This window comes from Suncus etruscus, chromosome 12 (assembly GCF_024139225.1).
Source record: "Suncus etruscus isolate mSunEtr1 chromosome 12, mSunEtr1.pri.cur, whole genome shotgun sequence".
Lineage (NCBI taxonomy): Eukaryota > Metazoa > Chordata > Mammalia > Eulipotyphla > Soricidae > Suncus > Suncus etruscus.
Window position 1 is genome coordinate 97,545,488 of NC_064859.1, and position 25,916 is coordinate 97,571,403.

Sequence of the window (25,916 nt, forward strand, 5' to 3'; positions counted from 1 at the left end):
ATTAAACTAACCATACCCATTTTTTTTAAAAATTAGATGGAGTTAACAATGAAGTCTAATTTTACTTTAAAATATTTGATATTTGATAAAGAATATTTGGTATAGAAGAGTTCACACATAGAAGAATTTGTGTGACATGCTTTTGGGTTATAAGCCATACCAATAAAGTGAACAGCTCTGAGTCAGCATCTAGTTAAGACATAGATTTTTAGTATTAACAACCCTTTATCACTTACTTTGTCCTGTCTTTCTGCTCAGGTGTAGAAATGATTCTATATTTTAATTTATCCCATTAATTTAAAAATTGTGAAAAAACAATGTGCATATAGTACAATGTACATCTATGAAACTTCTAGGTTGTTAGAATAAAATGTCCCTGCAGTCACCCCACAGGTCAATAAACAGAATATTAAAAGCACCTCAGAAGCATTCCTGGGTTCTTTCTTGGTCATAAACTTTTCCTTCTCCCCTAAAGATAACAGTTAATTTTTATATTAATTACTTTTCTTGTCATTTTTACCACCAAGGGCTGCATCCTTAAATAGTTGGCTGTAATTTTGTCAGTTTATGAGCTCCATGAAGAGGAATTATAGATATGGACTTCCCGACCTGGCTTTTTTGGCCATCAATGGTATGTTTCTGTTATAGTTTTTTTCAAAAGATGACAATCTCACTCCTGGGAGGAGGGAATCAATGGGAGTGAGATGGTCCACGTAGTAGCTTTCCACGTAATTGAGGATCACAGTTCTGTTTTGTTTTGTTTTTTTTCTTTTTACAAAAGGATAGATTTCTAGAAGGATATTATCTTTCTGGGGGGGGGGGGTGGTTAGATCACACTTAGATACTTAGGAGCTATTTCTTTCCTTCTTTTCTATTCCTTTCTTCTTTCTTCCTTCTTTTTTTCCTTCCTTTCTTCCTTTCTTTTTGGCCTCTCTGGCAATGTTCAGGGGTTACTCCTGACTCTGCACTGAGAAATCACTCCTGGCAGTGCTCAGGAGACTGTCTGGGACACTGAAGGCCAGAGCAATAGCACAGTGGGGAGGTAGGGCATCTACTTTGCATACAGCTCACCCTGTATCCTGTTCAATCCCCTGCAACCCATATGGTCCTTTGAGCTTGCCAGGAAAGATTTCTGAGCACAGAGCCAAGTGCTCTGAGTGCCACCAGGTGTGACTAAAAACAAAAAACAAACAAACAAAGTAGTCCTCAAGATTTTAATTTGCTTAGTAACCCAATAACTTGGTCTCACTTTAATGGAGGATAAACATAGAAATCATTCACTGAGGCAAGTGAAAATACATTCCCCACTTCTTCCCCATTAACCTGTTAAAAAGTGTATCCTAAAACTCTACACTAGCTCAAATGCCACAGGTGTTCCCAGATGCCAAGTAAAATAAGTGTTCTACTTTATTATGGTTACTGATTGGAACCTGAGCATCTTTCTAAATAAAAGTATACCTACAATGGTTTCTTAGGAGATGACAGCTACTTATTCCATATCTCCCATAGTAGAAAACTTATGAATAATTGAGTTCTAGATTCTTCTGCTTGTTTCAGGTAAAGGAAACAAGAAGTGACTCAACTAGAAAGGAAGATAACCTACAGAGAATTCAGAGCTACAGAGTGTGGAGAGAGAGAGAGAGGAGAGAGGGGGAGGGAGGGAAAGAAAGAGTCCAGCTACTGTGATGTGTATTTGATGAGACAAATTGTTCTGCTGTAGACTCTGTGCATGTGACCTGTAATGTCACAGAAAGTTGCAGGAAAGAAGTCAGGAAGACACAGAACCTACATATGAACATAGTTGGGAGTTATATCACTCCAAGAAATTTTCTGCTAACCTTTGGGACGAAAGAGAAGTGAGCCATGATTCCTGGAAGACCTCCTGAATTCACTGTCGTGTTTGGTTGTTTCTGAAGGATATGATCCACAGCTTACTCTAGTTCTTCTGCTAAAAGTCCTCACAGATTTCATCTTCCTGGAAATGGGAGGAAGATACAAATTTCCAGGTTCCTTTAAATCTTAAAACTCCACAGAAACAACAATTACCTGTTTGAAAAAGCCTTGACCAGGTCCTCTTCTAAATAAATCAAATCCCACCCCACTCAGTATACACCTTGTTACTCATTGGTTGGAAACATCTTTAAATGTAGTACCTTGGATTGATGCTTAGGCCACCAAATACCACCTCCTGGTGTGGTCTGTTCCTTCCTAATAAATCATTAGATTTTCAGGAAAATGCGCTTTTCTGCATTTCTAGACTTCCCACTGAGCTTGCTGCTTCTTAGGGGTTGAAGGCTTATGTGTTGGAATTCCTCAACCCATTTCTTCCTCCTTGTGTGTATATGTAGATTATTTCCTAGACTGACATTTGCTTCCAGACCAGCATCTCTCTGGGTATCCTGGCTGTAGAACCTGAGGATTAATTCTATGCTCTTCATAATCCATCTGGCAGTCAGATTCCAGGCACTAGACTCTTGAGTCTACATATTCCAGAAATAGTACCCTCACTAGGTATTTATGACTCAAATGACTCTAGAGATACCCCAACCCCCCCCCAAAAGTAGACATACCCTTGCCCTGGACTTTTCCTCCTTTTTGTCACATCCAAATGTCATACTTTAACTCTCTGTCCTTCCCTCTCACATTGGCCAGTAAACAATATCATCAGGCATAGCACCCAAGTTCAAGATGGCACTATCCAAGTCTTTAAGAGGTCTCAACAAAAGTGATGATCCATTAATGATACCAGATCCTCAGGTTCATCCCTGAATTCACACTGACATACTAGAAAAGCTGTCAGGAGAGAGTTGTAATTTAGGGTTCACTTTCTCTGCCAAATCTATTACAGAGGGAATAGATGTTCAACAGAAAAACTTAGGGGCCAGCCAATACTTCCCAGATAGATAATCCAGTCCTCTACAGCCTGCTCAGGAAGGGGAGAGGCATAGTCCCTTTGTGCATGAACTGCAGAAGCTCAATGCCACTCCAGACACCCTCAAATAGAAATCTCAGTAACTTTACCTTATCAAAATTCCAACCAACCTAGTTTTTTTATTAAATATAATTTTTATTTTAATCATAGTGGCTTACATATCGTTGACAATAATATTTTAGGTACATATTAACATAAAATTAGGGGAATTCCCATCACCGAATTGTCCTCCCTCCACCTCCATTCCCATCCTTCTTCCCATAACCTCTTCCCTTACCCCGGGGCTGCTAGAATAAGTGGTCCCCTCTGTGCCTCGCTTACTACTTAGTAGTCTTACACCTATTTGGTCTTGGTACCTCTTTTATTCCCCCCACACCAATTGGGAGGCGGGACTAGATAGTTCAAATTATGTGGTTTTGTTTGAAGAAGAGAAAAGTAATGACCTGGAGGGAAAAAAAAGAATCAGATACTTCGGAAATGGGTGGAGTCCTTCTAGAGACTCTCATCCTCGGTCTGAAAGACGAAGGGGAAAAAGAAGGTGAAACACCACAACAGTACATAAAGAACTGTCAAATAAAATATCCAGTGAGCATTTCAAAAAAAACAAACAAACAAAACAAAACAAAACAAAAAAACAAGGATAAGCACCATATAAAAGCCATGGTATTGAGATAAAAAAAAAATGTGGCAGAGCACATAAGAAAAGAAAAGAAGAAATAAATAAATATAAATGGAGACATCCACTTCAATAGCCAAACCACAACAATGAAATCAACAAAACAATAGATAAGTAAATAATAATAATAAATTGTTTTATGCCCTTTTTTTCCCCTCTTGCAGATGCACAGTAAATATTGGGGTCATTCGTAAAGGAATTTCCTTTGCCTAAGAGATACAGGGTTTCTCCACCCTTGAAGTATATTGTCATGCGATTAACTATAGACTCCTCTCAGGTTCATTTACTCTCTCCTTGGTGCTTTTGTGGTATATGGAAGACTTCTGCTCCGTCCTGGGTGATAACATCAGACCTCTGTATCTAGAGGTCTCCATATCTGCACGAGTCAAGGAGTTGAACTTATGATTATGTCTTTCTTTGTAGGTCTAAAAGTTCTGTTTCCTCAGTGTCATTTTAATCCGTCTTCTGTGGTTGGTGGTCCTGGTCTTTGTGCTGATCCTAGGATGGGCCTGGGATAGCGTCTTCTGTTATGTTTCCAGAGGTCCCCTTCTATTGCAATAGTCTCAGACAGACCTCTGGAACTAGAGATCATAGTTGTTATGCAGGTCGTAGCTCACACCCTAATCTAGGGCTTTTTTATTGGTCCCAGGATACATACAGTCTGGCCATGGTTCTGTCAGCCAGTCATCTGTAAATCGCGATTTTGCCATTTGGACAGACCAAAGGGTGACAAGTTTTCTGATTTTGTCTTATCATTAGCTGGTGAGGTAGGATAACTTGCTCTTAGGTCAAGTTGTTCCCATTTTCCTCTTTGTCAGGGTATCATATTAGGGCTGGCACTTGTTGGTGTCCGAGCACTGTTAAGGATGTCCTGGTTGGGATTTGTTTCCTTTGGCTGTTGTGAAGAAGTGTGTCGTTTCTATGTCTGTGGTCCAAGGTTCAAGGCTAAACGGATGGTGTGCAACCTAGTTTTTTAGACCTATAAATTCTGGGCTGCAACACTTCAATATCTTGTAGTATCAGGCCAGTAGTATCACAGGCAATCTTATGGGAAAGTTATATAGGAATCTACCCACCTCTGTGAGCCTAACCAGTAGTACAGCTCAACTAGCGCCAAACCATGTCCCAGCCAATCCTCAGATACTGACTTTAGTAACACCATAAAGAGACAGAACAATCATTTCAAATTGACCTGAATTGATCTAAGGTTTGATGGTTCCCATTGCCTTTGTGCTGTAACAAAAAATGTGAAATAAATTTGTCTGTGCCTGCATAGAGGCAGGCTACAGTGATGGGTGGGTGAAATGGATACTGGTGAAGGGATGGTCAAACTGATGGTGGGATTGGTGCTGGGACATTTAATGTCTGAAATGACTGTATTACTAATAACTTAATAAAACACAATAAATAAATAAATAAATAAATAATAAATAAAAGAAAATTTAAAAAAGAAAGAGAAAGAAGTTAATGCTGGGATTCATAGCTTGAAAGAACAAGCTGACATTTTTTTTAGTGATTAATGCAACTGGAGACTGAACTTGAACATTCAGAAACTCATTTATCATACTGAAGATTCTAGGGCAGTCAAGCATGATCCTAAATCTATTGGGCCAGTGATTTATGAAAGGAACAAAGCCTGGATGACAGCACAACTGTTTACAATATGCTTGCTAAATTGTTGAAGCCCATTGTTAAGACCTACTGCTCAGAACAAAGGATTCTACTCATGATAATCCTGTTCATTGGCAGTGTACCTGGTGACCGTAGAACTGTGATAGAGATGTCGAAGGAGCTGACTATTGAGTTATAATTATAAATACATCCATCCTGAAACCCCAAAGATCATTTCAACATTCAAGCTTTCTTTAAGAAAGATATTTCAGGGGAACAGCGGGGAGGGTATTTATTTGCCTTGCAGGCAGCCAACACAAGTTTTATTCCCCTATATCTCATATGGTCTCCTGAGCACTGCCAGGAATAGTCCTTGAGCTCAGAGCCAGGAGTAACTCCTGTTCACCACTGAAAGTGGCCCCAAAATATTTTTAAAAAAGGAGCCAGAGAGACAATGCAGAAGGTAAGACAAAGACTTGCACACAGTCAACCTAGTTTGATCTCCAGCACCATAGACGGTTCTATTGCCAGGGATAATCCCTCAGAACAGATCCAGGAATAAATTCTGGACATCAATGACCCAAGAAAAGACCCCCCCAAAATTTTTTTTAAATCTTTATTTAAACACTGTGATTACAAACATGACTGTAGTTGGGTTTTAGACACAAAAAGGAACACCCCCCTTCACCAGTGCAACATTCCCACCACCAATGCACACCCTATATCCCGCCACCAAAATTTTGTCGTAAGGCTTAAACTGCCATAGATAATTATGCCATAGATAATTATAACCTCTTCCCGAGGTTAATTGAAAATCTTCTAGAAGATTCATTATCTTATGAATAATCTTATGCTCTGAAAGACATTAGTGCTTGGTGGCAGGAAAACAAAAAGTGTGTGTGTGTGTGTGTGTGTGTGTGTGTGTGTGTGTGTGTGTGTGTGTGTAAACAGAAGTTTGAAAAAGTTGGCTTTAATCCTCATAAATAAATTGGAAGATTTTGAGACCAGGATGAAGATAGTAACTTCAGATGTGATAAAATAAAGAAGGCATGAAAGCTACAATGACAGTCACACCATGAAGGAAGATGAGATGGTGTCACTGTATCTCATTTAGGAAGAGACTTGTGACTTTAAAGAGTGATTTCTTTTCTTATGTTATTATTTTTGTTTTTATTTTGGGCCACGGCCAGCTGTGGTCAGGGATTCCTTCTGGCTCTGGTCTCCAAGATCTCTCCTGGTAGGGCTTGGACAATATATATGATGATGGGAATTGAACCTGGGTCAGCAGATTGGATGCCAAGTGCCCTCCACACTGGACTTCGCATTCAGCCAGCCTTGGTGTGATCCTCAGAACCATATAGAGATCCCACACAACCCCTGCCAGAAGTGATCCCTGAACATAAAGCCATAAAAGTAACCACTGAGCACTACTAATTGTAGCCCAATGCAAAAACAAAAAGATGGATTACTGAAGGCTCAACTGACATTTGCCACCTTTCAACAATCAAGTTTCAGCTATCAATATTATTACCATACTATTATTATTATAGAGGTTGGAAGCCACATCCAGTAGTGCTCAGAGGCTATTTCTAGTTCTGCGCTCAGCAGTGATCCCTAAAGTGCTGGAGGACTATATGCAGTACCAGGGATTGTTGTATGTTCAAAACTTGTATGTTGCATTTCTTTTTAAATATTTTTATTTAAACACCTTGATTACAAACATGATTGTGGTTGGGATTCAGTCATGTAAAAAACACCCCCCTTCACCAGTATGTTGCATCTTAACTTCTATACCATTTCTCCAGTCCAGAATAAAGTATTTTAAATTAATAAATGTAGTTCTATGCTTTTACGCAGTTACTATATTTCTATATATAGAATTATACATATAATTTTATATATCATAGTTATATAGATTTAATATATAATTTTATATAACATAATATATCCTAATTCTATGTATAGAGGACTCTATATTATATATTCTCTAAATATAATTATTTTAATGATTTAATTTTTTAATTTACAGGGTTTTCTTGTTTTGTTTTTTTGGGGTTTTTTTTTGTTTTGTTTTGTTTTTGGGGGGGCCACACCCGGCGGTGCTCAGGGGTTACTCCTGGCTGTCTGCTCAGAAATAGCTCCTGGCAGGCACGGGGGACCATGTGGGGCACCGAGATTCAAACCAACCACCTTTGGTCCTGGATTGTGCTATCTCTCCGGGCCCTCTTGTTTTGTTTTGTGGCCCACACCCAGTGGTGCTCAGGGATTATTCCTGGCTCTGCATTCAGAGGTCATTCCTGGCAGTGCTCAGAGGACCATATGGAATGCCAGGGATCGAACCTGGATGCAAGACAAATTCCCTACCTACTATGCAATTGCTCTGGTCTCTGTAAATAAACATTTATGTGCAATGGAAGGACCAAAATTCTTCATTGTTTTTGTTTTGGGGCCACACCTGGCAGTGCTCAGGGGTTACTCCTGACTCTGCTCTCAGAAAAAAATTTCCTGGCAGGCTCAGAGGACCATATGGGATGCCCGGGATTGAACTCAGCTCTGCCCCAAGTAGGCTGGGTGCAAGGCAAGCACCCTACCACTGTGCTATCACTCAGGCCCCATTAAAATTTTTGTGGAAACACTTTATTGCAGTTGTCAATTTTGTTTTGTTTGGGGGCTATACTCAACAATGCTCAGGGATTACTCCTAGTATTGCACTCAGAAGTTATTCCTGGTGCTGATCAGGGGACCATATGGGATGCCAGAGACTGAACCTGGGTAGCCCTTGCAAGGCAAAACCCCCTATCCACTGTACTATCCCTCCGACCTGCAATTGTCATGTGGGGCAGTCAGAATCCAATGCACAGTGCTCTGGGATGTGTTGTCCTACTAGTAATAGGATCCTCCCTCTGAAAGAGGCTAATTGTGAGCACTTCCTGCCTACTCTAACTCCTCAGTGCCTCCACTCTCCATTACAATGAACCTTAGAAGATTTCTGCTGCCCCAACACAGCAACAATTGATATGGAAACTCTTTGCTGGCCTTGGAATTCTGTTGCTCACAGTGGAAAGATGAAACAGATTTCTCCTGGACTCTTGCAGCAGCCAAGCCATCTTCCAAACATACCCTCTGGCCTCCTCGGAGTGCCAGGAGCCTCTAGGATTCCAAACAATCCTAGGCTGAGACTCAAAAATGCTCTTTGTGATCTTGGACCCCCTCTGAGCATCCCCCAGATGAAAAAAAACTTACAAATTTCCTAACTAAATCCAGAGGTTTTACCCTACCCTGTGAGAACTTAATCCTGGCATTGGAGAACCACAAAAGTAGAAAGAACACATAGATTTAGGGTTCCCTTGGAGACCTTCTGGGCTCAGGGTTGGCATTGCCTCTCTAACAACCCCATGGACAGAAATGACTTTATTGAAGAGGTGAGATTGGGGTGAGGGATTGACCCTTCATACATGAAGATGCCCCCAGGAAGTGTCCCCATGTGCTCCTCTGAGCTTCCTGCCACAGTTTGACATGAAGAAAAATTACCCTCGGGGCTTTGTTCTGCATTTTCTTTTTTTTTTTTTTTTTTTTTTTTTTTTTTGTGGTTTTTGGGTCACACCCGGCAGTGCTCAGGGGTTATTCCTGGCTCCAGGCTCAGAAATTGCTCCTGGCAGGCACGGGAGGACCATATATGGGACGCCGGGATTCGAACCGATGACCTCCTGCATGAGAGGCAAACGCCTTACCTCCATGCTATCTCTCCGGCCCCTGTTCTGCATTTTCCAGGCAATGAAAACATTGCAAGGGTTTTTTTCCTTCTGTCCTTTCTTCCACCTACTTTTTGCTATTTTGTGTCTGCTTCATTTTTATTCAGAGATTCATGAAAGGATCAGTGTGCTTGGAGTTTGGCTTGCCACTAGACACCTGCATGGATTTAGGTAAATTACTCTTCTTCATCTAAAGAAGTCTCAAAACAAAGCAAATATAGAGGCAAACACGCATAGCCCCTCAATGCTTATTTCTGCAGCTGGTTCAGCATGATTTCCTTCTCCAGTTCACCTTCCCACTGTCCTCAGCCAGCTGTGGAAGAGTTTGCAGCTCCCCTCCATAAATTTGACTCTAATGCATCCATACATTGAACTGTAATACAGGGCAGTACTGGAGTTACTATATTTTTTATACCATAAGATGCACTTTTTTCCCCCGAAAGTGCATCTTATGGAGCCAATGCCACCTGGAGCTGAAACCTGAGTGCAGGGAAGAGAGCATCTAAAAACTATGTGCTGGTCAGCCATTTGCAAAAAAAAAAGCAGAACTCAAACCTCCATTTAACACCATGCTCAAAGGTCAAATACAAATGGATTAAAGACCTTAATATCAGGCTCGAAACCATAAGGTATATAAAACAACACATATGTAAAACACTCCATGACATTGAGACCAAAGGCATTTTCAAAAAGGAAACAGCACTCTTCGAACAATTGGAAGCAGAGATAAACTGATGTGGCTATATTAAGCTAAGAAGCTTCTGCACCTCAAAAGATATAGTGACTAGGATACAAAGACCACCCACAGAATGGGAGAAACTATTCACCCAATATTCTTTAGAAAAGGGGCTAATAAAAAATACAAGATACTAACAGAATTTAACAAAAAAAAAATCTAACCTCATCACATAATGGGGAAAAGAAATGAACAGACACTTTCTCAAAGAAGAAGTACAAATGGCCAAAAGACACATGAAAAAATGCTCCACATCACTAATCATCAGGGAGATGCAAATCAAAACAACAATGAGGTACCATCTCACACCACCGAAACTGGAACACATCACAGAGAATAAGAACAATCAGTGCTGGCGGGGATGTGAAGAGAAAGAAACTCTTATTCACTGCTGGTGGGAATGTCATGTAGTCCAGCCTTTCTGAAAAACAATATGGAAGTCAAAAGACTGTAAATGGAGCTCCCATATGATCCAGCTATACCACTCCCAGGAATATACCCTAGGAACACAAAAACACAATACAAAAATGCTTCTGCACACCTATATTCATTGCAGCACTATTTACATTAGCAAGACTCTGGAAATAAACAAGATGCCCTTCAACAGATAAATGGCTAAAGAAACTGTGGTACGTATACACAATGGAATATTATGCAGCCTTCAGGAGAGATGAAGTCATAAAATGTTCCTATACATGGATGTATATGGAATCTATTATGCTGAGTGAAATAAGTCAAAGGGAGATAGACACAGAATAGTTTTACTTATCCATGGATTTTAAGAAAATCAAAATACATTATTGTAATAATGCCCAGAGATAGCAGAGATGAGGACTAGAAGGACTTCTTGATGCGAGGTTCACCACATAAGGTGGTGAGTTTAATTACAGAGATGACTATACTAACTATCATCACAATGTTAATGAATGAGAGCATTAGAATGGCTGTCTCGAATGCAGTCAGGGAGTGAGGAAGGAGGGAGATGGGGGGCATTGGTGGTGGGAATGTTGCACTGTTGAAGGAGGTATTCTTTTTATGACTGAAACCCAACTACAATTATGTATGTAATCATGGTTATTAAATAAAGAAAAAAATTTTAAAATGAGGTTAAAAAAACTATGTGCATCTTACAGTCAAATGTGTCTTATAGCGCGAAAAATATGGTATGTCTTTTGACAGCATTGAGGAGGCTTAGTTAAATCTCAGGGTCAGACCTAAGATGACGTGATGGATCCAAAGAGGCTTTTATCTAAGAATCATAGCTAATTAGGATGCGATCTGATCTCAGACAAAGTGTTATCATTCTTTTGTTATATAGTTCTTGGTCCTTACCCTTTCACTGGACACCAGCCTCAATGGCCTCAATAAAGCTTCTTTACTCTTTCTGTCTGCTAACTCTTGGAGAACAATATAGCTTTGACTTTTGAATGGGCAAAGACTCTTTTAGTTCAAGCCCAAGCTCCATTTGATAGTTCAAATTTCTCTATTAATTTGATTAAAATTAGATCATAGGCCTATTCACTTGGCCTAATCATGTTTGTTTTGGACATGATTCTTAGACTGTCTACAGTTGTTCTTCTCTTCCCAATATCTTCTCTTGACTCAATTGCAACTGCATATACCTTGTGCTAATTGGGCTGCAGTGGGAGAACTCCATTTTAAGGACTTTTCACGAGTTTTTCTGGAGAGGGTTTTGCAGGTAGTTTTGGTTTTTTATTTGGTTGTTTGTTTTTGTTTCTTTTTGTCTAATTGAAAGAATTTTATTGGCCAAATACCCATACTTAGCCTTTTGTTTGTGAAGACCTTCATTTTTCAAAGATATTAACATTGTGTATAATGGTTCTTTTGTGGATTCTTTCTTCAAACCTGATTTTAATTAACATTTTTCTCCCTCAAATTTATCCTCGAATCTAGAAGCAGTTGCCTCTTCTAATCCTATTGGACCCCATAGTCCCTGTTCTTATTTAAAAATAAACCAAAAAATATAATAAAATGAAAAATAATTTTAGAAACTCACTTGATGTTTGCAATTTTTTTGCCAAATACAGCAATAATCACAAGCTACCTTTGTTATAGTGTCTAATTCTGAATAAAAGCTTGCTGAGTACTCTATTTCCCCACTCCTGCCCAAGCTGCTGTCATTGTAGTTTGAAGATTGGCTAACTTATATTGGTATCATTCATCAGTTTTCTCATCTTCTATTGCACCATCTACTGACAAGCTATTTTCTATTGTTGTTTATCTGTATCTAGTAACCTGTCATCAATATCAAAGTAGACTAGATTATTATTTGACAGCAACAAACACACCCCAAATAGTTTAGGCTCAATTTGATACTGATTAATTTCTTCATCTAACAAAGCACACTGCAGGTTGGGAAGCTCTCCAGAGCATCTGTCTTCCATATGATGGTTCTGGATTTTATCTCCCTATTGACATTTGCTTCTACAATTCTCCAACTATGAGACAATGAAAGTTGGAGGGGTCTGAACTCTCAGAGTGAAAACTGCCATAAACGTATGACCTCTATTATAAGGTGACACCTAGCTATTAACCCAAAACAAACATGTTCCTCCATCTTCCTCTTTCCCTTAAATCTTTTCTTTGATATGTAAGATCCCAACTTAACAAGTACTCCTCTCTCTCTCTCTCTCTCTCTCTCTCTCTCTCTCTCTCTCTCTCTCTCTCTCTCTCTCTCTCTCTCTCTCTCTCAACCATCCCCCTCTTGGTCAATTAGGTATTGATTTAATTAAAAAAAAAGAGCAGGTTTGGTTTGGGCGTTGAGACCATGAGGCAAAAAGTAAACTGATGGAACTCTGCTGGAACTCAGATGCTAGCACCCCTATCTGCCTCTCCTTTGTGCTGTGCTACATTTTCGGCCTGATTTCATCCTGTGTGTGGCTCATCTGCGGACGGCTAGCCTTCCCTGGAGGTCAGTTTACACGCCCAGAAAGGGAGGATCCAGAGAAGCACAGCTGTGTAGCGAAGCTACGCGGCCAAGCACATCATTTAGCCAATGAATAAAACCACAAAATGTAGAAAAACCCACAATACAAGTGTGACAATGGGAAAACAACGCAGGCCAGCGCCAGACATAGAGAATGAAGACGGCAACTCAGATGACCAGAACATGGCCAACCGACTAGTCAGTCTCTCAGATAAGGAGTTTAGAGTCGAAATATGGAAGATGTTCAAAGAACTCAAAGAAAGTATAGAAGGGAACACTAATAAGAACCAAGAGAATATGAAGATAGAAATGAGAAAACTCCAAACTGAAATTTCAGGTCAAATAACAGGTCTGAAAAACTCAGTAGATGAATTGAAGAAAAACATGGATGAGCTTTCCCACATGTTAACAGCAGCTGAGGATAGAATTAGTACACTGGAAGATGAGATGAATAACAACTCCAAACAGCAGAAGAGACTAGAAAAAAGCCTTAAAGCAAATGATCAAACAATGGAAAAATTACTCAAAGAATGGGAACAGATGAAAATAGAACTCTATGATAAGCTCAACAGAAACAACTTAAGAATCATTGGAGTACCAGAGACCCAGGAAGAAATCTCCAGGAAGAATCAACGGGCAAGCACATCATTAAAGAGAAACTACCAGAGCTAAAGAATACATGCGATCAAATCCTGCATGCCTGAAGAGTACCAACTAAAAGAGACCCCCCCAAAAAAAAAACACCCCAAGACACATCCTAGTCAAATGACGAACCCCATAGATAGAGACAGAATTCTGAACGCATCAAGATCCAAAAAAAAATTACATTTAAGGGAACATCCTTGAGATTTACCGCAGACCTGTCACAAGAAACACTCAAGGCCAGAAGGCAGTGGTGAGACATAGATAAAACTCAATGAAATAAATGCTTCGCCTAGAATACTACACCCAGCAAAACTCACTTTCATGTTTGAAGGAAGAATACATGGTTTCACAGACAAACAACAGCTCAGAAACTTTACAGACTCAAAACCAGTCTTAAAAGAAAAACTGAAAGACCTACTTTAAGACAAGACTGACCAACAGAGACACCAAACTTTAATAAAAAAAAAAATGGCACTAAATCCCAGGACAATTCTTTCTCTCAATGTCAATGGACTAAATGCACCAGTTAAGAGACACAGAGTGGCTAAATGGATAAAAAAAAAAAAAAAAAAACTCAACCCAACCTTCTGCTGCCTACAAGAAATGCACCTGAATAGTCAGAACAAGCATAGACTCAAAATAAAAGGCTGGAGAAAAATCATCCAAGCAAACAATACCCATAAAAAAGCGATGCAAACTTTATACTCAGGAAAGTTATAAGGGACAAAGATGGACATTTTGTATTAATCAAGGGATACATACAGCAGGAAGAAATCACTCTTCTAAACATATATGCACCGAATGATGGGCCAGCAAAAGATTTAATACAATTATTGACAAATTTGAAAAATAGTATCAATAACAACACAATAATTGTGGGAGACCTCAACACAGCATTGTCAACACTTGATAGGTCAACCAGACCAAAACCCAACAAGAATGTAAAAAAAGAGAAATGGAAGAAAGAGGCCTAGTAGATATATACAGGACACTCCACCCCCAGAAACCTGGATACACATTCTTCTCTAATGTACATGGGACATTCTCCAGGATAGATTACATGCTAGCACATAAATCATACCTCCATAATATCAAGAGGATAGAAATTTTGCAGGCTACCTTCGCTGACCACAAGGCCCTGAAATTATATTGAACTACAAAGGGACACAGAAAAAAAACTTTAATACCTGTAAGTTAAACAACCTCATACTGAATAACCAATGGGTGCGAGATGAAATCAAAGAGGAAATCAAAACCTTCCTGGAAACAAATGACAATAGAGACACAAACTATCAGAGCTTATGGGACACAGCAAAAGCAGTACTGAGAGGAAAATTTATAGCTTTGCAAGCACACATCAAGAAAGAAGAAGGGGCATACCTGAATAGCTTAATGATGCAAATCATAGAATTAAAAAGTGTTCAACAAAAGGACCCAAAAATAGGGAGACAGAAGGAAATAACAAAGCTGAGAGCAGAAATCAATAAAGTGGAACCAAAAAAAAAACAATCCGAAAGATCAAGGAAAGCAGAAGTTGGTTCTTTGAAAAAATAAACAAGATTGATAGACCACTGGCAAAACTAACAAAGAAAGAGAGAGAGAAACTTGATATCTCGTATTAGGAATGAAAAAGGAGAGATCTACACATCTTGGGACCAATAAAAAAGTCCTAGTTTAGGGTTTGAACTATGACCTGCACAATAAGCATGATCCCCAGTCCCAAAGGTCCTGCAGAGACAATTGTAATGGAATGGGGCTTCTGGAAGCACAAAGAAAGACGCTAACCTAGGTGCCATCCTAGGCCCAGTGCAAAGCCCAAGATCACCAACCACAGAAGATGGATTAAAATGACACTGAGGTAACAGAACCTCTAGAATCACAAAGACTGACTTCATCATAAATCCCATCTCAGGATCGTTGCAGATACTGAGACCTCTAAACACAGAGCTCTGATTGTATCACCCTGGACAGAGCGGAAGTCTACCAACCACAAAAACGCCACCGGGAGAGTAAATGATCCTGAGCAAAGTCTAGGGTTGATCCCATGACAGTATACTCCAAGGACGGAGAAACCCCATATTTTTTAGGCCAAGTGAATTCCTTTTCAAATGACCCCAATATTTACTGTGCCAGGGCAGGAGGGAAAAAAACACAAAAATACAAAAAGCACAAAACCTTGGTTATTTTTATATATTTTTACCTTCATTTATTATTATTATTATTTTTATTTACCTATCTATTTTGGTCGATTTCTCTCTTTGGGTATGATTATTAAAATTGTTGTCCCCAGTTATACTTATTTCTTCTCTTCCTCTCTTTTCTTTCGTTATGTGCTATGCCATGTTTCTTCTTTCAAGACCATGGTGTGTTTTTTGTTTGTGTGCTTGTTTTTGTTGGTTTTTTGTTTGTTTTCTTTTGTTTTTTGTTTCTTTTTTTGTGGTGCTTATCGATATAGCTGGAGTCCTCAATGGATATTTGACACTTCTTTTGGTACTGGTGGAGTGTTTCACCTTCCCTTTCTCCTTCACCTCCCAAATAGATGATGAGAGCCACTAGAAGGATTCTGCCCATTTTCGGGGTATTAGACTCTTACCCCAATTTATTACTTTTTTCTTTTTCAGGCAAAACCACGTAACTTGAAATAGCTGGTCTTGCCTCCAGTTAGAGGGGGAAATAAGGGAGGCCTCAAGACCAAACAGGTGCAAGACTACTAAGTAATAGGTTAGATACAGAGGGGACCACATATTCTAGCCGCCCTGGGGGTGAGGAAAGAAGAAATGGGAGGGAAGACAAAAACGGACGGGTAGGGAAAACAATTCGGTGATGGATGGGAATCCCTCCTGATTTTATGTAAATATGTACCTAAAATATTATTGTCAACAATATGTAAGCCACTATGATCAAAATAAAATTATATTATAATAAAAAAAAGAAATGTACTTCTACCTACAAAAAAAAAAAAAGAAAAAGGAGAGATCACTACTGATATGGCAGCAATTCAAAGGGTAATCAGAAACTACTTTGAGAAACTCTATGCCACTAAAAATGAGAACCTGGAAGAAATGGATAAATTCTTGAACTCTTATAATCTTCCACGTTCAATGAAGAGGATGTAGCATATCTAAACAACCCTATCACTACTGAGGAAATTAAGACAGTAATCAAATGTCTGCCCAAAAACAAAAGCCCAGGCCCAGATGGATTCACTAATGAATTCTTTCAAATCTTTTAAGAGGAACTACTACCAATCCTGGCAAGACTCTTTCATGAAATCGAAGAAACAGAAACACTTCCAAATAGCTTTTATGAAGCCAACATCACCTTGATACCTACACCAGAGATGCTACGAAAAAAGAAAATTACAGACCAATATCGCTGATGAACACAGATGCAAAGATCCTCAATAAAATCCTGGCAAATAGAATTCAATACCTCATTAAGAATATCATCCACTATGACCAAGTAAGTTTCATCCCAGGAATGCAAGGATGGTTTAACATCCATAAATCTATCAACATAATACACGACATCAACAACAAGGAAAATAAAAATCACGTGATCATATCAATAGATGCAGAGAAAGCATTTGATAAGGTCCAACACGCATTCTTGATAAAAAAAAAAAAACTTTCAGCAAGATGGGAATGAAAGGAACCTTTCTGAATATAGTTAAGGCCATCTACAACAAGCCAATGGCAAATATTATCCTCAATGGAGAAAAACTAAAAGCTTTCCCTCTAAATTCTGGCACAACACAACCCTCTCTCACCACTCCTATTCAACATAGCACTGGAAGTACTTGCTATAGCGATCAGGCAAGAAAAAGATATCAAGGGAATCCAGATAGGAAAGGAAGAAATCAAGCTCTCACTGTTTGCAGATGACATTATACTCTACTTAGAAAACCCTAAAGACTCTACCAAAAAGCTTCTAGAAACAATAGACTCTTATAGCAAAGTGGCAGACTATAAAATTAACACACAAAAATCAATGGCCTTCCTCTACACCAATAGTAATAAGGAAGAAATGGACATTAAGAAAACAACCCCATTCACAATAGTGCCACACAAACTCAAATATCTTAGAATCAACTTGACTAAAAATGTGAAGAATCTATACGAAGCAAACTATAAAACTCTGCTCCAAGAAATAAGAGGGGACATGCGGAAATGGAAACACATACACTGCTCATGGATTGGCAGGATTAACATCATTAAAATGGCAATACTCCCCAAAGCATTGTACAGATTTAATGCTATCCCTCTAAAGATACCCATGACATTCTTCAAAGAAGTGGATCAGGCACTTTTGAAATTCATTTAAAACAATAAACACCCTAGATTAGCTAAAGCAATTATTGGGAAAAAGAATATGGGAGGAATTACTTTCCCCAACTTTAAACTTTACTACAAAGCAATAGTTATCAAAACAGCATGATATTGGAATAAAGACAGGACCTCAGATCAGTGGAATAGGCTTGACGATTCAGAAAATGTTCCCCAGACATACAATCACCTAATTTTTTTAAAGGAGCAAGAAATCCTAAATGGAGCAAAGAAAGCCTCTTCAACAAGTGGTGTTGGCATAACTGGCTAGCCACTTGCAAAATATTGAACTTAAACCCCCAGTTAACCTCATGTACGAAGATAAAATCAAAATGGATTAAAGACCTCGATATCAGACCCGAAACCATAAGATATATAGAACAACACATAGGCAAAACACTCCTGTACATTGAGACTACAGAGATCTTCAAGGAGGAAACTGCACTCTCCAAGCAAGTGAAAACAGAGATTAACAGATGGGAATATATTAAGCTGAGAAGCTTCTGCACCTCAAAGGAAATAGCGCCCAGAATACTAGAGCCACCCTCTGAGTGGGAGAAACTATTCACCCAATACCCATCAGATAAGAGGCAAATCTCCAAAATATACAAGTCACTGACAGAACTTTACAAGAAAAAAAAATATCTAGTCCCATCAAAAAATGGGGAGAAGAAATGGACAGACACTTTGACAAAGAAGAAATACAAATGGCCAAAAGACACATGAAAAAATGCTCCACGTCACTAGTCATCAGGGAGAAGCAAATCAAAACAACTATGAGGTACCACCTCACACCACAGAGATTGGCACACATCACAAATAATGAGAACAAGCAGTGTTGGCAGGAATGTGGAGAGAAAGAAACTCTTATCCACTGCTGGTGGGAATGCCATCTAGTTCAACCTTTATGGAAAGCGATTTGGAGATTCTCCAAAAACTGGAAATCCAGCTCCCATACGATCCAGCTATACCACTCCCAGGAATATACCCTAGGAACACAAAAATACAATACAAAAATCCCTTCCTTACACCTATATTCATTGCAGCACTATTTACTATAGCAAGACTCTGGAAACAACCAAGATGCCCTTCAACAGAAGAATGGCTAAAGAAACTGTGGTACATATACACAATAGAATATTACGCAGCTGTCAGGAGAGATGAAGTCATGAAATTTTCCTATACATGGATGTACATGGAATCTATTATGCTGAGTGAAATAAGTCAGAGAGAGAGATAAACGCAGAATGGTCTCACTCATCTATGAGTTTTAAGAAAGATGAAAGACATTCTTGCAATAATAATTTTCAGACACAAAAGAGAAAAAAGCTGGAAGTTACAGCTCACCTCATGAAGCTCACCACAAACAGGGATGAGTTTTGTTAGAGAAATAACTACATTTCGATCTATCCTAATAATGAAAATGTATGAAGGAAATAGAAAGCCTGTCTAGAGCACAGGCGGGGGTTGGGTGGGGAGCAGGGAGACTTGGGACATTGGTGATGGGAATGTTGCACTGGTGATGGGTGGTTATCTTTACATGACTGAAACCCAAACACAATCATGTATGTAGTCAAGGTGTTTAAATAAAAAATATATTTAAAAAAAAGAAAAGTACAGCTGTCAGGAGAGATGAAGTCATGAAATTTTCCTATACATGGATGTACACGGAGTCTATTATGCTGAGTGAAATAAGTCAGAGAGAGAGAGAAAAACGCAGAATGGTCTCACTCATCTATGGGTTTTAAGAAAAATGAAAGGCACCCTTGTAATAATAATTTTCAGACACAAAAGAGAAAAGAGCTGGAAGTTCCAGCTCACCTTAGGAAGCTCACCACAAAGAGTGATGAGTTTAGTTAGGGAAATAACTACATTTTGAACTGTCCTAATAATGAGAATGTATGAGGAAAATGGAGAGCCTGTCTAGAGTACAGGCGGGGGTCAGGTGGGGCGAAGGGAGACTTGGGACATTGGTGATGGGAATGTTGCACTGGTGATGGGTGGTGTTCTTTACATGACTGAAACCCAAACACAATCATGTATGTAATTAAGGTGTTTAAATAAATTTTAAAAAAATTTTGTTCTAAAAAAAAAAAAAAGTAAACTGACTCCATGATTTTTACTGACTGGCTTGGTTTATCAATCCTTCATGGCTACCCTACCTACTTCAGACCTGTCTGCCTGGGATTGGAGATACAGTGTGTGGGGTGATCTCACAACTGTGAGGATTCATTTTACACTTTACTCTACTTCCTTGGCTAAAGTAAGCCACATCAAACCTCAAGAAACTCAACTAAGAGTCAGAACTGTTCATCTTCATACTTCCTTGGAGCAAGATCTCTTTTCTCTATTTATCTGTGTCTATTTCTTGAAGTCTCCCAAGTATTGCTGAGGAGGCCTGGGGACCTCACAGCTATTCTCAGCCAATTGCACTATCAATTCAGTAGTAAACCCTGAGAATGTACCATTATTAATGCCCTGATTTGGATATACTAAGGCATTTCTGGAGGCAGTATCCAGGGCCATACCCAGCTATGTTTAGGGACCACCAGGGCCATGCTCAACGATGCTTGGTAGAATCAGGTGGTGCCAGGAATCACATAGCATATGCCATCCTACTTTCAGCATCTCTTTATGATAAGTCATTATTCCTTAGAGATCTGATAGCTTCTTATATCTCCAACATCCATCTCTGGGTTGCTGTGCTGATTAATGTTCCATTTAAAATATTCTCACAAGTATTATGCTGAGTGAAATGAGTCAGAGAGGCAGGGATAGACATAGAATAATCACACTCATTTGTGGGTATACAAAAAAATAAGATAGTATGATAATAGTATCCAGAGACAATAGAGACAAGGACCAAGAGGACCAGTTCATGGTAGGAAACCTGTCACAATAATAGAAAGGTGCAATTAGGAAAGAGAAGGAACCACAATGACAGTGAGAGTTGGAAATGGTCACTCTGGACAAGGACTGGGTGATAAAAGGAGGTAAAGTGATAGGCATGATACCTCTTTATTAACAATAATGCAAACCACAGTGTCAAAAAGAGAAGAGAGAGAGAGAATGAGAAATAAAGTGCCTGTCCCAGAGGCAGTTAGGGGAGGTTGGGTGGGAAGGAAACTGGGGATATTGGTGGTGGGAAATGTGCACTGGTAAAAAGTGGTGTACATTCTATGAAACTCAACCATGAACAATTTTGTAACCAGGGTGTTTCAATAAAGTAATTATATTTTTTTAAAAACCATCACCTGTAGTTTGGGCCCTTCAGAGATAGGTTTGAACCCCATTGAGATTGCCTTTCTAGCCAGGCAGACTCTCACACACCCAGTGAAGGGAGTCCCTAAAAGGAGGCCCCTGTGGGCAGAGGCAGCCCCATCCCAGCTAGAGGAGAGGGAGATGCTTGCTATTAAAGCAAGCATCTGGCAATGTCACAACAGAACTCACCTCCTGTGCTTCCCCCTCATCATGTAGGTCACATTCCCCCAGTCACATAGATTAGATCTGCAGTCATGAAACACTAAACATACACTTGACCAGCAAGGACATTCCCTTCCCTTTGTTCAATCTTTGTCCCATATGGTCCCCCGTGCCTGCCAGGAGCTATTTCTGAGCAGACAGCCAGGAGTAACCCCTGAACACCGCCAGGTGTGGCCCAAAAAAAAATAAATATTCCTTACACACACACACACACACACACACACACACACACACACACACACACACACACACTGCTTCGTGCAGGAGCAAAGTACTAGCTGCAGTTTTCTCAGTTAGCAGAGGATTAAAATGCAGTGGGTCTGTGGGCTGGGCTGGCTCTTTCTGTGTCTCATCGATTTTCACATACAAGGCAGAGAAAGAACAGAAAGGCAATTCTGTTGTCAGAATAAGGCATCGGGAGAGTTTGGTCTGATCAGCAATTCAATTGAGAAGCTGTGGGGAAGGACATTGGAGAACTCGCTCTCCCAAACTTAACAACCAACATTGATTTTTCTGTTTCAAATTGAAATTTAGGAAGAAAGCCATGATAGCCTTTGCTATTCTTGATGGTTAAGTCTCCAGAATACATCATCTGGATGTATAATATTCATGCTGTCAGATGACTCTTCTCTTACAAATAAGCAGAATTATAGACTTCCAGAAGACCATCAAGATTCCATTTTGAGTACTCTTGTATCCTCTCTTAAAATTTAACTATGCCCTGGGTTCTCTGCCTCTTAGTAAGACTTTGTGTTCTTTTATTACCACGGGGCCTCTGACTTGATTTTGAGATCTATTTTCTAATGTGTGCTGAGATGGATTCATGGAGGCCCATGCCAATACTTGGAAAATGTGTTTGTTTACTAAAATGAAATGTGGACAATTGCCTCGCCTATGTGAGAGTGAAATGAGAGCTTTTAGATGTCTGGGTCTTTATGTGCAGGTATTGGGATCACCATGTGTCTAATGTCAATGGGACTGGCTTCTTCGACCTCCATTCAACAGAGGTCGGTTGCAGAGGAGACAAACAGATACAAACATATACACTGTTAGTCACTCCAAAAAAAAAAAAAGGAAAGAGAAAAAATGTAGGAGCCATCTGTCCAGTTTGAAAACTCAGGCCATGAAGGCCACCAGAATGAGATGGTGGTAATGGAAGAAAACTTAAAGAATCAAAACAGAAAACAAAAACAAAACCACCCCCAGAGAAGGGGTCATGGAAGGAGCAAATAGCAGTGGAAATTAGTTAAAAGCCTGCTGACTACAGAAACATCTCTAATGGAAAAAAAAAAAGACTATTTTGTGTAAAACTCAGAAGTTACTGATGATTGTCTATCTGTTTAGTATTTTTCTCTTGAAAGACTTTTCATGGATCATTTGTCCTGAAAACCATAAACCAAGGAAACAATTTTTTTTCTATTCCAAGACATTTGCTTTTAATACTTTTACAGTTCCAAGGGTTTTATAAAACTATAAATATACATAACAGAAGAAAATAAACTTAAATTTATTATCCTTTTTAGCCAGCTTTTATATGGTGTGAGGTAAGCATGTGGTTATACAATTTTCCAAGCAATCTTTTTATTTTTTGAAAAGACTTTTACCATTGATACCAAGAATTGATGGTCTTAAGAAAAGTCAATTTACCATAAGTATTTCTGTATCATCATTTCTATTTCCTTAGTCTATATTTTTGCCTTGTGTTGGATCCACACTGCCTTAATGCTCTGTAGTTAATTGTAATTCGTTTTGAAATCCAAAAATATGAATTCTACAACTTTGTACTATTTCAAAATGTTTTTAGTACTCAAAATATGATATTTTTAATTTTGTTCTTTTCCTATTTTTTGGTTTTGGACCATACTCAACTGTGCTCAGGTATTACTTCTGAATCTGTACTCAGGTATCATTCCTGACTCAGGGAACTATATGAGATATCAGGGGCCAAAGCTGGGTTGGACGTGTACCAGGCAAGCTATACCTGCCTGCTGTACTATCTCTCCCGCCCAACTTTTTAAGTTTTCTTTCACGTGTTTTGTGGTTTTCAGTGTATTCAACTTCCATTTTCTTGTTCTACTGACATATATTTTATTCTTTTTTGATGCCATTGTAAATTATTTTTATTAATATTCTAGAATATTCACCACTAATATATGAAAATGCAATCAATTTTTATGAATTTATCACTTATCTCACAACATTGATGAATTTATTATTTTATATAGTTTTTCAGTGCATTGCTTAGTATTTTCTATATACAAGATCAGGTATCTATGAATATAACTTTATATCTTCCTATCAAATTTGGAGGTATTATTTATTCTTTCTAATTTCTCTTGTTAGAACTCCAGAGCAATGATAAAGAGAAGTGATTAGAACAAATATACCTTTTCTTGTACCTGATGTTGATTGGTAGGGAGTCTGACAATGAGCACAGCAAGTTTACTGCAGAATATTTAAGCTTAAATTTATTTCTATGAATTTAGGGGGCATAGTAAATTCATACAATTCATATCTGAAAATCCAAGTATTTGATGGCTTGGTGGGTCTACTGTGTCCACTGAGTCTAGCTTGTAATGTTTTGGTTTTATTTTGTTTTATTTTGTTTGGGTAACCCCAGTGATGCTCAGTGGTTACTCCTGGCTCTATAGTCAGGAAGTATGACTGTATTTTCCATATGGGATTGAACCTGGCTTAGATGCATGCAAGGTAAGTGCCTTATCTGCTAAGCTATTTCTCTGATCCTTGGCTTGTAGTGATTTATTTGTTGGTGTATCTCACTTTATTGGAAAAACTTTAGAAATACCAAATCCCTGTCGACAAGGCCTATCTTAGTAAGGCTCTGGTCCGAGTAAACTTTTTCATCATCTCTCTTGAGATGTCCTGGGTTCCAGTTATTATCTCTTCCACTGCAGAGCAACATTCTGTCTTCCATCCTTCCTGGGATTGGGTGTATGCTCTTGGGCTAAAACATTTCTGGAGATTGGAGCTATTAAGTGTCTCAATCTGTGAACTCTGGAATCTTCCCATCTTTGAATCCCATGAGGCCCACCTGACAGAATACAGCCCTGTCCTCTCATGAAAACCATCCTCTATGGCAGCTGAGATAGCTACTATCTACACTGGATTTCTCAAGCTCACCAGAACCTCAAGACATTAGTCCTTACTGTTACTTTTTTATTGGCATGCAGCATGTCCACCTGAGTTCAGAGGTAGCTTCTGGCTCTGCATGCAGAACTCAGTCCTGGCAGGTTCAGGAGACCATCTGGGATGCCAGGGATCAATTAAACCCGGATCAATTGCATGCAAGGCAAACACCCTCCCTGAGATGCTATCACTCCAGCCCCTCTGCTGTTACTTTAAAGACTATTTTCTTGTTGTTGTTCAGCTAGTTTATTTATCGTCTTAAATAAATTGGAACTCTAAGAGGAACAGGATTTAAGGAGCAGAGAAGAGGAAGAAAGAGCCAGAATATAAGTGAACCCAATCCTCTTAGCTGTTTGAAGAAAAAGAACAAAAAGAGCAGACTACAAATTTGTCTACCTCCAAAAAAGAAAATAAGAAGGAAAAATATCAGAGCAGGTCTATTTCAAAAATACTCTCAGAAAAAAATGAATGCAGAAAAAGGCATCTGGATGTGTTTAAAATTGTGGAAATATTTATACAGTTAAGTACTAAATTAATTTTTTTAAGCTGGGGCTGAGAAAGTCAATTGCCTTCTATACAGTCAACCTGGGTTCCATTCCCAGGACTACATGTGATTTCCCTGAGCACTGCCAGGAGTGATCTCTGAGCACAGAACACTGTCACGTATGTCTGAAATGCAAAATAATAATAATTATACAGAAAGAAGTTGGTTATAAAAATCAAAAAATACTTTAATATAACAAATTTTTCTTCAAAAAAGATATTTCTCTTTATACATATAGCCCACCTAATTAAAAAAAAAAAGGAATTTGAGGGCTGGAGAGATAGCACATCAGTATGGCATTTGCCTTGCACACAGCCAACCCAGGATGAACAGTAGTTCGAATCCCAGCATCTCATACAATCCCCTGAGCCTGCCAGGAGCGATTTCTGAGCCCAGAGCCAGGAGTAACCCCTGAGTACTGCCAGGTATGACCCCAAAACCAAAAAAAAAAATATTTTAAAGAATTTGAATATTACTGTTTTGTAATGCCCAATGAGGAAGAAATAACTCTATGGGCTTAAACAATCACTAGCAATATCATAAAGAGAGGCACAGCAAGACAGCAGAGATTTCCAAAGGGAAAATTAAGGTCCTATGTGAAATATGTATTTCAAAAATAAAAGTCAAAAACAAATGAATCTAATCAGGACCCATCTACGTATTGATATAAAACACAGACCAGGTCAACTATAGCCATAATGACAAATAAGCAAATTCCATTCTGTGAGAATCTCACAAGAAACATTGGTGAGTTTGGTTTTGGTTTTTAACAAATAAATTGCAGGAAAGGGGAAGGGTTAGATAGACCTGGAGATTAAACTAAATCTCTGAGACATATAAAAGAATCTTAGTGCCTACCAGTAAATCTTCTCTGGACCCCGAAGGTCGTTTCTCTGGTCTTTGTTGGTTGAGAAGCCTCATTCAGCGATGCTCAGGGTCTATTTGTGGTGCTCAGGTGACCATGTGGTACTGAGAATCTACAAAAGAGCCTCTTGGGTAGCTAATCTACATTAAGCACACACCTGTTTCAATCTTCTCCCACACTCTACCTGATTGGCTGAGGCAGACCCTCCAATCCCCTAATATAAATATCCCTTTCCCACCTAAAATAAAGTGAG

General features: G+C 39.0%; 1 protein-coding gene across 1 annotated transcript in view; it reads left to right on the forward strand.

The window, feature by feature from the left end:
- Positions 1-576: 576 nt before the first annotated feature.
- Positions 577-25,916, forward strand: part of LOC126024310 (protein Spindly-like) — a 60,176-nt gene continuing 34,836 nt past the window's right edge. The window contains exon 1 of the mRNA XM_049784697.1: positions 577-631. Within this exon, the coding sequence (XP_049640654.1) occupies positions 577-631 (55 nt within the window). The remainder of the gene's footprint in view (positions 632-25,916) is intronic.